Source organism: Hyperolius riggenbachi, chromosome 5, assembly GCF_040937935.1.
Source record: "Hyperolius riggenbachi isolate aHypRig1 chromosome 5, aHypRig1.pri, whole genome shotgun sequence".
NCBI lineage: Eukaryota > Metazoa > Chordata > Amphibia > Anura > Hyperoliidae > Hyperolius > Hyperolius riggenbachi.
This window is the reverse complement of record NC_090650.1, coordinates 257,557,175-257,574,872: the sequence shown is the minus strand read 5'-3', so window position 1 is coordinate 257,574,872 and position 17,698 is coordinate 257,557,175. Positions and strand designations below refer to the sequence as shown.

The 17,698-nt window shown below is 44.5% G+C and overlaps 1 protein-coding gene across 1 annotated transcript in view; it reads left to right on the top strand.

The window, feature by feature from the left end:
• The window catches only part of LOC137518678 (enoyl-CoA delta isomerase 2-like), a 43,196-nt gene extending 31,458 nt beyond the window's left edge, over positions 1–11,738 (top strand). The window contains exons 7-10 of the mRNA XM_068236835.1: positions 3,156–3,276; positions 3,432–3,521; positions 6,812–6,955; positions 11,509–11,738. Of these exons, the coding sequence (XP_068092936.1) occupies positions 3,156–3,276; positions 3,432–3,521; positions 6,812–6,955; positions 11,509–11,664 (511 nt within the window). The 3' untranslated portion in view covers positions 11,665–11,738. The remainder of the gene's footprint in view (positions 1–3,155; positions 3,277–3,431; positions 3,522–6,811; positions 6,956–11,508) is intronic.
• Positions 11,739–17,698: the final 5,960 nt, after the last annotated feature.

The following is a 17,698-nucleotide window of genomic DNA, read 5'->3' as shown; positions in this document are numbered from 1 at the left end:
CTGAATACTTTGGGATGTCTTCTTTCCAAAATGGGGTCATTTGGGGGGTATTTGTACTATCCTGGAATTTTAGCCCCTCATGAAACATGACAGGTGCGCAGAAAAGTCAGAGATGCTTGAAAATGGGAAAATTCACTTTTGGCACCATAGTTTGTAAACGCTATAACTTTTACCCAATCCAATAAATATACACTGAATGTTTTTTTTTTTATCAAAGACATGTAGCAGAATAACTTTCGTGCTCAAATGTATAGGAAATTTTACTTTATTTGAAAAATGTCAGCACAGAAAGTTAAAAAAGTCATTTTTTTGACAAAATTCATGTCTTTTTTGATGAATATAATAAAAAGTAAAACTCGCAGCAGCAATCAAATAGCATCAAAAGAAAGCTGTATTAGTGACAAGAAAAGGAGGTAAAATTCATTTAGGTGGTAGGTTGTATGACCGAGCAATAAACCGTGAAAGCTGCAGTGGTCTGAATGGAGAAAAAGGCTCTGGTCCTTAAGGGGCGAAAAGACTGTGGTCCCGAAGTGGTTAATGTTCCTTCTAGTTACACCTATTCTCAAGCATCTCAGTTTTTTTTTCTATAAACATGCAGATTATCTATACCAGGGGTGCCCATTAGGTAGGTTGTGATCTACAAGTAGATTGCAATGGACTTTGAGTAGATCCCACACTGCCTGCCTGAGTGATGTACGCTTTGCGCATGGACAAATCTATGAAGCCTACTGAATCACACAACACGATGCAGGGGTCAGCAGGCAGCACCAGGGCCTGATTTACCATAGGGCATTGTAGGCATGTGCCTACAGGCACCTGATAATGGAAAGGCGGCTCACTCCCCTGCCCTAGTGCCTCCCCCCTTCCTCAATGCTCTCGGCATTCTACTGACAAGATTTCCCTTCAGTCGGGGGCTACTTAATACTGACGGTACCTCTGGCTACCTAATGCTAAGGACACTTGTAGCTATAAAGGGCAAGGGAAGTAAGGGAGAAGTGACAGCTGGGCCAGCCAGCACACCTGTGGTGCCGTTTGAAGGGTGTTTTGTAGGTTCCTGGAGGGCAAAGTCTAGGGTGCCAGCACATCTGTGCCTATAGGCTCCTGTGATGTAAATCCAGGCCGATCTTTTTCTCTCTGCCTCGCTGTATGTTGCTTCTGCTTGATTCTCAAAGAGCTCTGAGTGTGTGCTGCTCTGTCTCCTCTCCATGTTCTTCTGCTCTGATTCATCTGCTGTGGTGGTAAGCAGTCCATTAGTGCTGTGCATATATGCAAGCATTCTGTCCTGTGTGTATGTGTGCCTTTGTATGCACTATCTGTGTCTGCTGTGCCGTTGTGTGCAGTGTCAGTGTGTGCCTGTGTGTGCAGTGTCAGTGTGTGCCTGTGTGTGCAGTGTCAGTGTGTGCCTGTGCGTGCAGTGTCAGTGTGTGCCTGTGCGTGCAGTGTCAGTGTGTGCCTGTGCGTGCAGTGTCAGTGTGTGCCTGTGCGTGCAGTGTCAGTGTGTGCCTGTGCGTGCACTGTCAGTGTGTGCCTGTGCGTGCAGTGTCAGTGTGTGCCTGTGCGTGCAGTGTCAGTGTGTGCCTGTGCGTGCAGTGTCAGTGTGTGCCTGTGCGTGCAGTGTCAGTGTGTGCCTGTGCGTGCAGTGTCAGTGTGTGCCTGTGCGTGCAGTGTCAGTGTGTGCCTGTGCGTGCAGTGTCAGTGTGTGCCTGTGCGTGCAGTGTCAGTGCGTGCCTGTGCGTGCAGTGTCAGTGTGTGCCTGTGCGTGCAGTGTGAGTATGATATTGTAAGCATGATAATTTGACCTATTTGGTCAAGCACTGTTGTATTTGGCTTACTGAGGAGGACTCTATGATATGCATCCAATTGACCAGCAGCTTTGATGGACTGCCGCTATGAATGTGCTGTAGATGTGGCTTGCATCTGTAGGCAGATTCTAAAAGTGTTTGCACCTCTGATCTATACCAATGCATGGTCTGGAAAGTTCCAATCCTTATGCTGGGAATACACGGTTCGTTTTTAAGCTGATAAGATGGTTTGATGGATAATTTCCGACATGTCTGATCTCGCTTTCGATTCTTTGGAGCTTGTTTTCTGATAGAAGTGAATGGAAAACGATGAGAAAAACAAGAGGAAGATAAGAATCGAGAGCTGAATCGAGCAGCAGAAACACACGTCAGAAACGAACTGTGTATTCCCAGCATGATCTACAGAGCCTGCTTTTCAGCACTTCCTACCACATTAAAAAACACACACCAGTGCCTTGGCAAAACACGAACGATGACACTTATTCAACTTACTTTTTCTCCTAAGTTTTCTCAGAGGAATATTGTTTTCATCTTCTGTTTACAGTAACTTTTCAGCACTCTGCAATTTAACCCTTTAGTAGCCATTTTAGTTAGAGGCTTGCAAGTGCTACAGGCCAGTTTATTTTAGCACTTGTTTTATTTCTTATTTGTTAAATTTCCTTACTACTAATTAGTACTGCTGTAATGTGTATTTATGGCCACTTGTCACTAGGGGGTAGTGTGATACAATAACAGAGGTTTTTTCAGTTTCTTTATCCTCTGCTATTATCATGCAGCTTCTTCTATTAATGTCTCGCCCCTGTTATGATCATAGAGCTGCTTGTATGAAATATCACCCTCTATTGTCATAGATCGCCTTCTGTTATTATATACCCTCCTGTAATCATACCGCTGCTTCTATAAATATATCACCCTGTTATTATCATACAGTTGCTTCTCTTAGTATGTCACCTCCAGTTAATATCATACAGCGGCTCCTATTAGTATATCACTCCTTGGTATTATCCTACAGCTTCTCCTATTAGTTTATCACCCCCTGGTATTAATATCATACAGCTGCTTCTATTAGTACATTACCCCCTGTTATTATCAAACATCTGCTTCTATTAGTAAATCACTTCTGGTATCATCATTGTACAGCTTCTTCTATTATTATATTGCCCTGTGATTATCATACATCTGCTTTTGTTAGAAAATCGTAGACCTATAAAATAAAGGAGCTGTTCTCTTTCTGACCCGTACAGTATGTCTAATGAATTGTATTGCAAAAAGAAACCATCTTGATTGTTAGTATACCACGAGTAAATAAAAAGACTTTGGGGGAACAAATAACGTTTTTCCTGTTTCTTTCAGAGAATTTGTCAGTAAATTCATCGATTTTCCAAAGCCTTTGATTGCAGTTGTAAATGGTCCTGCAGTTGGCATCTCAGTGACTGTATTAGGCTTGTTTGATCTTGTCTATGCCACTGACAGGGTAAGTTTTATATTCAAAAAGACATTTCATATTGAGCTATTCTAGCATAGATTTAGCTATTTTAGGTTGTATTTATCTCTAGAGTTGTAGCTACTGCTAGTTTGACTTTTCATGTAAACTATGAATACCATTCTTAGATTTCTGTTGTTTTGCAGGCTACCTTCCATACTCCTTTCAGCCAACTAGGACAAAGTCCGGAGGGTTGCTCCTCATACACATTCCCTCGTATTATGGGTCTAAGCAAGGTAACTCCTGGTGTGATATAATCCGGTTCAAATCTGTTATATACTGTGCATTACACTGTTACATTTTTCAGCAAACTTAAAATATAGACAGCTGGAGGATTATTGGCACTGCAGCTGCAGGCAAGGTTATATGGTAGCAGGAGCCACTAGCCACTGTGCCGGATGGCGTCCCTAGCGTGCTTTGACCCCTTAATGTATGAATCCGAAATGGAAGGCGAAAGAAAGGTCGGCACTGCTGTGTGGACTCTTTTTACTATGGCATTATGTGGCATCACAAACCTGTCATGTGTATAAATAAGTGTGGAACATTGCAAAAAAAGGCCACTGAAAGCCTTATGACCGTTTCGCGCAATCTGCGCTTCTACGGAGGCTGGATTGGTTTGTGCACCCCTTTTTTGCAGTGTTCCACACTTTTTTTATACACATAACATTTTTGTAATGCCGCATAATGCCATATAAAAGAGTCCATGCAGCAGTGCCAACCTTTCTTTCACCTCCCATTTCAAACATAAAGTGTAGTTGAAGCAAATTTCGGGTACACAAAATCAGATACTTACCTTAAGATAGCGAAGCTTCAGGATCCTAATGAGGCTTCCCTCGCTACTCCGTAGTCCCCTGTCGCTGAGTGCAGACCTCCTTCAAATCGTGGCCGTGCTGTACCTCTTCCTGGTGTAAGTGCACGCTATGGTCAACTGCAGGCTCTGTGCTACTGCGCATGTGTGGGTGGGCTTGCGCGGCCATTGCGCGCACTTAAACCAGGAAGAGGATTTGCGTGGCCCCGATGTGAAGTGAGCCGCGGTCAGCAAAAGAGGGGGGGGGGGGGGGCTTGGAACAACTGAGGGAAGCCTCATTAAGAGCCTGAGGCTTTCCTCTCTAGCAGTTATTGTTGGACTTTGAACCCAAGCTTTGGCTCGGGTTCACTTTAAAGTGGAATCCTACTCGCCATGAAAGCTGCCATTACTGCCTAGATCTAAAAAATATGGTGTTGCTGCTAGCCAAGAATTCATAGTTTTGACTAGTGCCGACTTCACCCACATGCTTGCTGTGCAGGTACATGGCTGAAACTGCAGAGGCCAGGAGATTATGATATCCAGGCAACCACAGTATTATTTAGAAATAGTTCAGCAATGGAACATTTTGTAATTTCTCAATAAAAAAATCCCTTTTAACATAGCCTCCTACTGCTTAACGTTACACTTGCAGTTTCTCCACAGTTGCTATAGACATAGATTCAGCGGTGTCAATCACTGTGCTCCTGAGTTTCACTGGCCTTTCTCCTTCTTTCAATACTGTCACCTGTCCTGATGCAATGTTATGCAAGTTACATAACTGCCATCACACAATTTTCCAGTGGAGGGACAGTGAAGATCGAAGGGGGCTGGCAGACCTCAACTGCATTGTGCTTGGCAGTGCTAGATCCTGTAAAAGTGACTATGGGACCGCACCATACTGTGGGCTCCTGTGGATACGTGAGTCACTATATCATAAAGCGATCACATTGGGATCAATATGGGGGACACTATGATTCTGTCACAGGGACACTAGTAGTGTCACTGTAATAAAAGACACTACTATTTTAAATGCGTGATTTGCTTTTGTCTCCACCAAGGTGATGTCCTTTTCTTTCAATACAGCTTTGGATTGTTCCCAGTCCACCTCATTCAGCATGAATTGCCTAATACAGGAAGGTATTAGATACTTAGACCAGCCTTTCTCAACCTTTTTAGCCTGGAGGAACCCTGCAAATATTTTTTGGATCTCAAGGAATCCCTGCATTTATTTTGCAGGAGGCATGGACTTTATGGCTACTCTCACAGTGGGACGATAAAGTTCCACGTTACAGCAGCCTGTAACGCAGCCCAACTGACAGCAATGATAAATGAATGGGCTGTTCAGTACCCACGTTGCGTAGGCGTATAACGCAGCACGGTAAATGAAAGTGCAGCGTGCTGTGCGTTATACTCATGTGGCTGCGTTCGGATGTTTGCACATGCTCAGTACTGTTTGTTTGTTTTTAAATTTGACGCATGCGCCATTTTCGTTTGATAGTATGCGTCAAAAAGTATGCATCACGTATGCATCAAGAGACGCATAAAGCGGCTCTATATAACGTCCAACTTCAAAGCTAACATGCGTTGCGTTAGGGGCACGTTATGCGACCTTAACGTCGCATCTAACGCAACGTCTTGGTGTGAAAGAGCCCCAAAAGTAGCTGTTTAATTCACTACTCCCTATTGCAGTGCCCCTTATACTGTCTCCTTATTCTAGCACTTTTTATTAATGTTATTCTTTTGACTCCTGATGTAGTGCTTCTTTACAGTATCCCCTATTATAGTGTGCTCTACCATACATCCCCCACGATGGGGGAAAATGGTAAAGGATCCCTGCAGAGTAGTCATGGAACCCGAGGATTCCAGGGAACCCTGATTGACAAAGCCTGGCATAGATAAAATCGAGATAAAGCACCTGCCCAAATAGCATCCACCCCTGAGTATTAAAGGAGTTGAGTTCAGTTATCGATAGGCCACGCTTTTTTCCCTAACATGGGAATCGCAGTGCTTCTTTTCCATCGGTGCGCTTCGACTCCTGGCCAATTGCAAATACATGCTGCATTTTTTGTACGTTTTGTTATTGGCCTGCATCAGTTTTTCAACACCTAGTGAAAATTGTTTAAAAAAAAAACACGCTTGTTTCAAATGGAGGCAATTGCAATTGCAGAACATTTGCAGAGCTAATCGCAATTTTCCATGGAAACTGAGCAGTATGTAAGTATAGCGATTGTGAAAAAATAAGTGGATGAGTATGCATATGTACTATTTTGAAGGATGCAGGATTGTCATAGAACACCCCTAGACAGGTGTCTGTTTTTTTTAGTTAACACATTGGATTAAAGCTGTTAGAAGGAAATTAAGCACTGAAAGAAAATCACGAGCCCGGGCCTGATAGTAAGCCCTTTTCCAAGGTTTCCATTCATTTTATAAAGTCTTATGCCCTTTCTTTTCCTGTTCTGAAGCTCCTTTTCAGAATAGCTATGGCAACACCAAGTGCACATGGGCACCCAATTTTTGCCTGCAAACCATCTTTCCTGTTGTGTGATCATCCCATCCTGAACAATACCCCCAACTTGAACATTTCAGAAAAGTTACATGACTTTGAGCATGTAAACTGGATCCTAAATTACATCACACAAATTTTATCACAGGGATAGGGCTTTCTAACAGTTTCTCAGCAGACCTCATCTGATATGCTGCAGTTCACATTTTTACAGCTTATGCTTTTATTTGTAATAGGCTTCCGAAGTGCTCCTTTTCAACAAAATGCTGACTGCAAATGAAGCCTGTAAGCTTGGGCTCGTCACTGAAGTTTTTCCAGACAGCACTTTCCACAAGGAGGTCTGGGAAAGGCTGAAGGATTTTGGCAGTCTGCCGAAAAATGTAAGTATAGCCAGTGATGCTACTTTAAGCTGTACCCTTGTATTATTCTACATAAATGAGCAGAGACTGCAAACTTTCCTCTCTTCTATGTGACAGTAATAACTTTCCACTCAAGCTGAAAATGAATTGTGATCTGCAAGGCATGCCTGTAATTGTTCAGAAGAATAAACACTTATGTGTAGGTAAATAATTGTGCAGTATCTGATAGCAGATAATCAGATTATGTTTTACTCTAGTCATTAATGATGAAATAAGGTTGTGATTTATCCATCAAATATAAGAAATGCTGTATATTCTGGCGTATAAGACTACTTTTTAACCCTTGAAAATCTTCTGAAAAGTCAGGGGTCGTCTTATACACCGGGTGTTATTGATGCTGAGTAATACACCCTATCCTGTTACCGACTCAGATCTCGCTGCTGAGGACTCTAGTTAAGCGGTCTGGAGGCTGTGGTAGGTAAAATAAATGAATAAAAAACAGAGACACCGGGAGCCCCTATGGTGTGTTATCTCTGGATAGGTGGTCTAAGGATAAGAGTAATAATACTCACAAGTATGGGTTGCTAAAAAGGCAACCACTCAAGTAGGCATGTGGGGAAAGCCCGTCCCCACTCTGTCTTTTTCGCTGGTGGTCACAGCTCCTTCAGAAAAAAAGTTTTCACTACGAATTCGTAGTGAAAAAACAAACCCACTACGTGGGATATTGTGTTATGGATACCAGGAGAGTAGGAGACACCCTTGTATGTTCAAATTGCTCTGTACGTTTAACTACATATAAAGTAAATCGCCTACCTTATGAAAGGAGACTTCACTCGGTAAGGGAGTCAAGTAGATTTATTGGTAAAAGCACTTCAGACAACGCGTTTCGCGGCACAAACCGCTTCCTCAGGTCAAAATAAGGTGCTTATGTGCAAGTACGGATAGCCTGGGCGCCCAGGCTATCCGTACTTGCACATAAGCACCTATATAATCAAATATAAGGTAATAATTGCAGCACGGGGATAAATACAGCTGTGATGCTATGATCTGCTGGGATTGTTTATCACTTTGCATCAAGACCTTGTTTCCCCCTCATGGACCAGAGCAGTTTTGACATTTTAGCTATGTCCCTATTAAATCAGCAATAACTTTATCCCTACTTATGACACCTACCGTATTTTCCGCCATATAAGACGCACTTTTTCTCCCTATAAAATGGGGAGAAAAAGTCCCTGTGTATAGCGGCAGGCTTTGCCTCCCCCATGTCACCGCATGCTGTCCCGCTGCCCGCGTATAGCTGCAGGCTTTACCTCCCCCATGCCGCCGCATGCTGTCCCCATGTCCCGCTGTCCCCATATAGCGGCAGGCTTTGCCTCCCCATGTCGCCGCATGCTGTCCCCGCTGCCCGCGTATAGCTGCAGGCTTTGCCTCCCCATGTCGCCGCATGCTGTCCCGATATCCCCGCTGCCCGCGTATAGCTGCAGGCTTTGCCTCCCCATGTCGCCGCATGCTGTCCCGATGTCCCCGCTGCCCATATAAATGTATAGAGGCAGTCTCTTACCTTTCCAGCAGCGCCCGCGGGGACAGCCGACCTCTTCACCACCGCACTTCTCGCTCTAGTGACCGCAGCTTGTACTGACGCGTCATCAGTACAAGCGACATGGGGAGGCAAAGCCTGCCGCTATATGGGGACAGCGGGACATGGGGACAGCATGCGGTGACTAGGGGAGGCAAAGCCTGCAGCTATAGGCGGGCAGCGGCGACATGGGGAGGCAAAGTCTGCCGCTATATGGGGACAGCGGGACATGGGGACAGCATGCGGCGACATGGGGAGGCAAAGCCTGCCACTATACACGGGCAGCGGGGACATGGGGACAGGAAGCAGTGACATGGGGGAGGCAAAGCCTGCCTATATACACTTAAACTGGCAGCAGGGACACGGGGACAGGAAGCGGGGACATGGGGGAGGCAAAGCCTGCCGCTATTCACTATTGAAAAAGAGAGCAGGGACACACGCTAACTGGCTAACTGTAGCAGGGACACAGGAGAGAGAAATGGCAACACAGGGGAGGTAGAAAGAGACACCTGGGAACCGAGTGGTGACACCTGGGGGAACAGAAGGACACCTGGGAACCGAGTGGAGACTCCTGGGGGAACAGAAGGACACCTGGGAACAGAGTGGGGACTCCTGGGGGGAACAGAAGGACACCTGGGAACAGGAGGACACCTGGGGGAACAGAACGGGACACCTGGGAAAAAAGTGGGCACTCCTGGGAGGACAGAAGGGGACACCTGGGGGGAACGGAATGACATATGAGGGGACAGAAGGACACATGGGGGGACAGAAGGACACCTTTTGGGGGAGAACAAAGTACAGGACGCTCCTGGACATGGACGCACCAGGTTTAGTAAATATATATTTTTTTCCCTGGTTTTTGCCCTCTAAACCTGGGTGCGTCTTATATTCCGGAGCGTCTTATACGGCGAAAAATACGGTAAATGAAATATATAAAAAAAAAATCCAAGACAAACTAGGCTTTCATTGTATGGCATTTTTTTCCCTCGAACAATTATGTTTTATATGCATTTTAATAGGAAAAAGAGGGAAAAAACACATTATTTCTCAGTTCTACCAATTCCAGTTTACAAATAAAAAGCACTACTGTAGGTAAAAAAAAACCCCACAAATTTTGTTTGGCTCTTTCTACCGTTAATCACAAAACTTAGATTATGTTCCTGTCACAAAATGAATGCATTTTTAATGGTAAAAATCAATCTTATTGGCTCAAGGAACATTTATTCCCTTTCACCAATTCGTGTTGCAGCAGAGAGTGTCAGAGGTTTGCACAGGAGCAAGCCCAATTGTGCACAGCTGTGCTTTAGCTACAAGACTTATATCTACATCCTTGTGACTTATGCTACATACACACTTGAGATAAAAGTCTTTGGAAAAGGCAAGATCACAGACCAATTTTACCCCATTCCATGTAGTATGAGAGCCATACCTACACAGGTTATTCTATGGAGCTGAGCTCCCCATCAGATAAAATATTTGCAAGATGCTGCACACAAAGATGCCCGTACACATTCAAAAGATCATTATCTGCAAAAGATCATTATCTGCAAAAGATCTCTTCCTGCAAAAGATCCATTCCTGCAAAATGCATTCATAGTCTATGAGATCTGCAGATCCTCATACACATCCAATCCAATCCATCCTGGTGGATCTGATCTGCAGATGATTGCCTGTTAAACAAGGTGTGTATTGTTATAGGGACATAATTTAAACGGTTTTATAACCGGGACAAAAGGGCAAATTTCATGTGTTTTAATTACAGTAGCATGCATTATTTAAAAACTATAAAGGCCGAAAACTGAAAAAAAATGTCCCCACATTTACCTAAAGGTAGCCATACACTGGTCGATTTGCCATCAGATTCGACCAACAGATAGATCCCTCTCTGATCGAATCTGATCAGAGAGGGATCGTATGGCGGCCTTTACTGCAAACAGATTGTGAATCGATTTTAGCCTGAAACCGTTCACAATCTGTGGTGGTGGTGCTGCTGCCGCTCCCCCCCCCCCGCATACATTACCTGCTCCGGCCGGCGCGACTCCCCCTGGTCTCCGCTGTCTTCTTCTCCACTCTGGTCTCCGGGTCCAGCAGGCTTCACTTATTGTCTGGGGGAAGCTTAAACAGTAGCGCGCCCTCTACTGTTTAAACTTCCTGCTGGAACAAGAAGAAGTGAAGCCTGCCGGACCCGGAGACCAGAGCAGAGAAGAAGACAGCGGAGACCTTCGGGACGAAATAGATTGAAATTTAACGTTAACGATTTGACAGCAGATTCGATCCCAGTGATCGAATCTGCTGTCGATCGGCGGGGAATCGGCCTAGTGTATGGCCAGTTTTAGTCCCTATCTTGTTCAGGCTCATGTGGAAGTTATTATTTTGCCGAGTTTGTTCATTTTTGTATATTAATTTGGGGGATTAATCCCTAAACTATACCTTTTGGTATCATATATGGAAAAATAAAAGATGAGACATTCAAACTATGATGCAAACCATGACCTATATAAGAGTCTGACAATGAAGTCAATCGTGCGACACTGAGGTCACTTGATAGCTGAATTTGAAAAAAAAAACACTTTTAAATTTGTTTCAATAAAGAGCTTTTTATTACTAATGGTGATGCTGAACCAAACCTCTTTAGCTGTTGTCAGTCTCAGGTGTAGAGACTGCGGGTTTTAGCACACCTTCTTCAGTTCTGCATTACTCCCTTTCTTTTTGTTGGTCTATGAATGGAAGAATGGACCAGGGAAACGGCACACTCTGGAAAGCATACAATGAGACCCCAAACTGGAAAACTAAGGTAAGTATGAGGGGGTTTAAAGCTCAACAATTTGTTAGGTGAGAGATTGGGAGGGATTATATCAAAAATATACTAGAGAGGGGCTTTAATTATTTTTCTATAAATAAGAGATCACAGAACACTTCTTTGGACAGTACTGCTTCTGCTCCTTTTTATTAGTACACTTTGTGTATACCCTAACGAAATGCCTTGTTTTCTTAACAGTCCTTGGCCTTCTCCAAGCAGTTAATACGTGCAACTGAAAAGGAAAAGCTACATGCTGTGAATATTCAAGAGTGTGAACGCCTGATAGAGCGCTGGCTCTCCGATGAGTGCATGAACGCAATTGTCAGTTTCTTTCAGAAGAAAGGAAAATTGTGATTCTCTTTCATTCTCTGTAAATCTTCAAATACTTTAGATATTGCAATTAACTATTAAAACATTAACTTTGTTAACCATTGTGTGTTCATTTATAATAAATACTGTTTTGTAATGAACGGTGGAGTACAGAGAGGATCTGATTACCGGTGATCTGCAGTATCACTGGGAATACAGATATATACCAGATTATAAGTGATCTGCAGTATCACCGATAATCTGATATACCCGCTAACCTCTGTACACCCGAGTAGAGTGTAGTGTTTGGAGTAACAGTAACACTTAGAGGACTAGGCCTCAGAGCAGTAAGGAGTACTGCACGGATTCCTTCTGAAGACCTGAACTCTCCAAAACGGGAGGAGTCAGGCTGAGAGTAGGAAGGATAATCTGAGAGTGACACTCTGGAGGAAGTGTCACTAATAGGACGGGGAACCGCCTCTAATAGTAAGGTCGGTTCTCGAGGTCGGACAAGCCAGGTCGTAAACACACAGACAGATAAAGTACAGATTCAGAAGACAGAGGCGGAGTCTAAGGTACAGGCAGGGTTCGGCAACAGGGTATCAGATTTATCGAGGTACAAAGTCAGGAGGCAGAAGCAGAGTCTAAGAACGAGCCGGGGTTCGGCAACAGAGTATCAGAATGGCAAGGTACAAGATCAGAGTTCAGGAGGATAGTCAGGCAGGCAAAGGGTCATAACAGATAATCACACTCAAACTAGTACTTTAAGCTATCAACAGAATCTAGCTAAGTGTAGGCTTACAGCTCCAGCTGGTCCCGGCACACTTAAGGATCTGACTAAGGGTCTGAGTGCTCCCACGTTGTGTTCGCAACGCCAGACAACCAGCAACTGAACAGCTGGCAGTATATATACACCGGCATCTCTCCAGCACCTCCCTAAGTGCTGGACCAATCAGGAGTGGAGCCAGGGTCAGCTGAGCAACCTGGTCAGCTGACTCATCTCTGGCTGTCATAAATTCCCTGCCTCAGTGCGCGCGCGCGTTACTCTAAACCTCGAGGGACTATGAGTCCCAGCTCCACCATCCCTGTCTCTGCCAGCTGCGGGAGCCGCCGCACTGCATGCGGCGGCTTCTCCGCAGTTCACGCGGCATGCGACGGCTTCTTCATGCTGCGCCGCCATGCCGGACGCTGAGGCAGCCGCTCTGCTCTGAGTGCAAGCGGCTGCCTTTCCGTGTTTTCTCACATGTTTCTAGAGATCTTTGTAATGACTCATCTTAACCTCTTCCCGACAGCCATAGTTGAAATCTACGCCTTGTTTGTGTCTGCTTATCCTTGCCAGGGTGTAGAGTTCACCTTCCGCCTCGCATGCTCCAACCAAGTTTTCCCAGACCATCCCTCAGCCATGTGGGCAGCCCCCAGCTCTGCTGCAGTGGTCTTCCCCATGCCTGTGGCTACTGCCTAATCGTTTAAGATTTCTCCTCTTACCAATGAAAAATCTTGTGCTATTAATCTGTGGATGCAGAGCTGGGAGCTGACCATGGCAACAAAGTTGGGGGCTGGCTACAGAGGTGGCGACTGGCCTATCAAGGCTTTGGGGGAAAAAACGCCACAGCTGTTAGTTTACATACTGATCCTTGTGACTGGCTGATGGGCACAGGTTTTCCCCAGAGCACCTCGCAAGGGATGATGGTCTTTGCTGCCTAGTGCACACCAGGTCACACCTAGGATAACTCCGACTAGTAGTTAGAAGAATAGATAAACCCCAGTAAGGAGACTCTAAGATCCAGGAAGTAGACTTGAATAAGAGATAGGAGCGGTAAGTACCTAATGAGGCAAGGCAGGCAACTAATAGGCATATCCTGTATCCAGGCAAAGGTTCAGGCCAGGCGGCTACCAGATACCAAGATATGAAAGTCTATGAATACTTTCATACTGCTACGTTAGGGCGAGATGCGACAGGAGTGACATTTTTGCCGCTGGGCCTTGGGCTGTAAAAAGTACAAATCCGGTCCTGGATGCAGTTGAGGAAGAGTGGGAATGTTGACTCCAGTGCCCATATACACTTTTCTCCTAAGTGATATTTTGACAACTTGTAAATAGAATGCTTTTTAGCTACTTAAGCCTTTTGGACGTAGCTACTACGTCCAAAAGGCTGCCCCTGCTGCCGCTCGCCACCACGGCTGATCACGCGCGCTCCCCTTGCCACCATTAGCCCAAAGATCAATGAATGGAAACAGAGTTCCCATTCATTGATCGAAGTACCCATTAGAACAATTGCTGGCTTCTATGACAAGGTACACATCCCCTTCTCACTTACTGTAAGCAGACATGGTACGCTTACAGTACGCCTAAAAAAAATGACCAAATAGTAAAATTACACATTCCCTCCTATAGCGTATTCTGTCCGTTGCAGTGGAGCTGCAACGGACAGTTCTGGCGTATCTGCTTGCATTCGGTTGTGCATTCACAATAAGTCTCATTGTCATTTGCAATCGCTCTGCAGTTCTGGGCAGCTCAGGATGCTGTCATCATTCCACAAATTGCTTGTTGCAGCTGAGCTGCGGCCAGATAGCCCTGGATTTCCTGCATGCATGTCGTTACATAGTACTGCATGTATTTCTTATGGAAGTCCTTTGCATTCACAGCCAGCTAGCAAATGGTAATCAAGCCAGCTCAGGATTGAATGATTACCATTCAGCTGTGTGGGAATTTGCATACCTGCATCCATTGGCTGATGCCAGCATAAAAGTCTGCCTCCCATTTCATACCCCGCCCGACATAGCGTTCAGCTCTCTGAGTTGTCGTTGGGTCTATGCTGTGAAAGTTATTGTAAATGTGTAATGCCTTAATGTCATGTCTACTGGACGTTTGCTGACCTGCGGGGGTCAGTGAAGTCCTTCTGATCCTGATAGGTAGATTCTGCCAGCACCACGTTGGTGACTGGTAGTATTCCTTCTAGTCTTGTTTTTGAGGACGAACTATAGCAGCGGTTGCCATTAGTTCGCTCCTACCTGTTAGTCTTGTCTATCTCAGTGTGAGTGTTGCCGTCGCTGAAACAGCAACTAGATTGGCTGAGCATTCCGTCTGTCTGTCTGTTGTCTGTCTTGTTAACTGTCATTACTTGTGCTTTAGCTAGTGAGAGTTACATTTCATATATTGCGCATCAGCACTATACATATGTACTCTAGTCAGTCAGTATTGTATTATTGTAATATTGTATTTTGTACCGACCTTTGCCCGCTTCTCTACTAAGAATCTGCCTAATCCTTCCAATACGACTGACATCTGAATTAACGTGTATGACCCAAGCCTGTTACCGACTACGTCTGTTGTGTATTGTATCACATAGCATCTAGCCTGATAGGCGGCCCAGAGCTGCAGTTGCTCTGGGCAATCTTGCTCCCTTATTCATTATTCCTGTGTCCATCTGTGGAGCCTCTTCCATTATCCAGCTACTTGGCCTTGTTGCGCTGGGTGGTCAGAAAGTATGACCACCCAGCATTACAACTTGCATATATAATTAACTACTTACTTCCCACACTCCTAAAAATAACCCAATACAACTTCTAATAAAAAAAATTACAATAAAAAAAAAACATAAATTGTTATCTTAGGGTCTGAACTTTTTTAATATGCATGTCGAGGGTATATTACTATTATTTTTTAAATGGGCAGCACGGTGGCATAGTGGTTAGCGCTCTTGCCTTGAAACGCTGGGTCCCCGGTTCGAATCCCAGCCAGGTCAACATCTGCAAGGAGTTTGTATGTTCTCCCCGTGTCTGTGTGGGTTTTCTCCGGGCACTCCGGTTTCCTCCCATATCCCAAAAACATACAGATAAGTTAATTAGCTTCCCCTAAATTGGCCCTAGACTATGATACATACACTACATGATATAGAGATATGACTATCTTAGGGACCAGGGCTGGCGCTACCATAGAGGCACTACCATCGACTAAGAATTTGCCAGAGTCTTCAGCTGAGCCAGATGGTGTCAGCCCCTGCCTCAGGGTCCTTGGGTAGAAATGTGGCTGCAACAAAGGGTACCTACTGCTGATTTTTGATTGGGTGGTGACTATTGGGGGGCCCCGGGGTTAATCAAGCCTGGGGTCCCCATTGTTATTAGAACCGGCCCTGGTAGGGACTAGATTGTGAGCCCCTCTGATGGACAGTTAGTGACAAGACAATAAACTCTGTACAGTGCTGCGTAATATGTCAGCGCTATATAAATACTTGAATAAATAAATAAATTATGAGCCTGTAAATAGAAAAGGATGCAAAACTGAAAAAATACACCTTTATTTCCAAATAAAATATTGGCGCCATACATTGTGATGGGGAAATCATTTAAATGGTGTAATAACCGGGACAAATGGGCAAATAAAATATGTGTGTTTTAATTATGGTAGCATGTATTATTTTGAAACTATAATGTCCAAAAACTGAGAAATAATGATTTTTTCCCTTAATATGCCCGTTAAAATGCATTTTGAATAAAATAATTCTTAGCAAAACGTACCAATCAAAGAAAGTCTAATTGGTGGCGTAAAAAAACTAGATATAGATAATTTTGTTGGGATAAGTAGTGATAAAGTTATTGGCAATTGAGTGGGAGGTGAAAGTTGCTTGGATGCATAAGGTGAAAAAACACTGAAGGCGGAAGTGGTTAAACCACCAGCAAGAAAGAAAATACTCAAAATAATTTTGATAGTAGTTTTTAAACTACTTTTTGGTACTTTTTCAATTGCAGAGTGCTGAAAAGTTATTTTGAAGAGCAGATGAAAAATGATCTCCTAGTAGAAAACGTAGGAGTAAAAAATGTATTGCATATTGGTCCAGGATTTTTATTTGCAGCTTTTTTTACCCAGTTGTATCGTTTTGGCTGTGTGTCCCTGTAAATTTTATGATGGAAAAATAATCCACAATAAGTTTACTTTCATTTATTTATTTATTGTATTTATAAAGCGCCAACATATTACGCAGCGCTGGACATTAGTTTAGGTTACAGACAATATTTAGGGGTAACATACAGCAATATGACAAATTACAGGAATACAAGAAAAAGCAGATCACGCAGCACAATATGAGCACAAGGTAATGCTTAGTCAGTCACTGGATGGAGCATGGAGATTAGGCAAGTCTAGTTCACTCAAATGCATAGCATGGGTGCACAGTAATGGGGTGCATGATCAGGTAGGAGACATAAGGAGAAGGATCCTGCCGAAGGCTTAAAATCTAGAGGGAGAGGTATGGACACGAAAGGTAGGGGACCAGAGTTCAGCTGTTGATTTAGAGCACTTGTGAGGGGTGGTAGGCCAGAGTGAAAAGGTGAGTTTTGAGGGCCTTCTTGAAGATGTTAAAGGAGGGGGCTGCCCTAATGGGTGGAGGTAAGGAGTTCCATAGTGTTGGAGTAGCTCTTGAGAAGTCCTGGAGGCGTGCATGGGACTGGGTGAAGCAGGGGGGGCGGTCAGACGAAATTCATTGGAGGAGCGGAGTGAGCGGCTAGGTGTGTACCTCTGAGTAAGATCAGAAATGTAGGTTGGACAGGTTTTGTGGACAGATTTGTAGGTCAGACACCTACGTATCTTGAATCTGATTCTGGACTGGATAGGAAGCCAGTGGAGGGATTCACGGAGGGAAGCCGCCGTAGTGGAGCAATGGGAGGAGTGGATAATTCTGGCTGCCGCATTCATGAATGATGGACTGCAGTGGGGCTATTCGGGTCATAGGGAGACCAGACAGAAGGGCATTGCAGTAGTCAAGGCGGGAAATTATAAGGGCATGGATGAGGAGTTTGGTGGTGGCAGAGGTCAGGAAAGGGCGAATCTTACAGATGTTACGAAGGTGGAAGTTGCAGGACTTTGTGAGGTTTTGGATGTGGGGAATGAAGGAGCGTGCGGAGTCCAGGGTGACACCCAGACAGTGGGCTTGAGAGGTAGGGCGAATGGTAGTATGGTTAAAGGGGCACTATGGCGAAGAATTATGTTTTGTAGCCACTGTACTATGCCTAGCTGTTTGTAGAGCATAGTAGCTTACATGTAGTGAGGCACAGGGGCTTTTTTTTTTAAACACTGACATCAC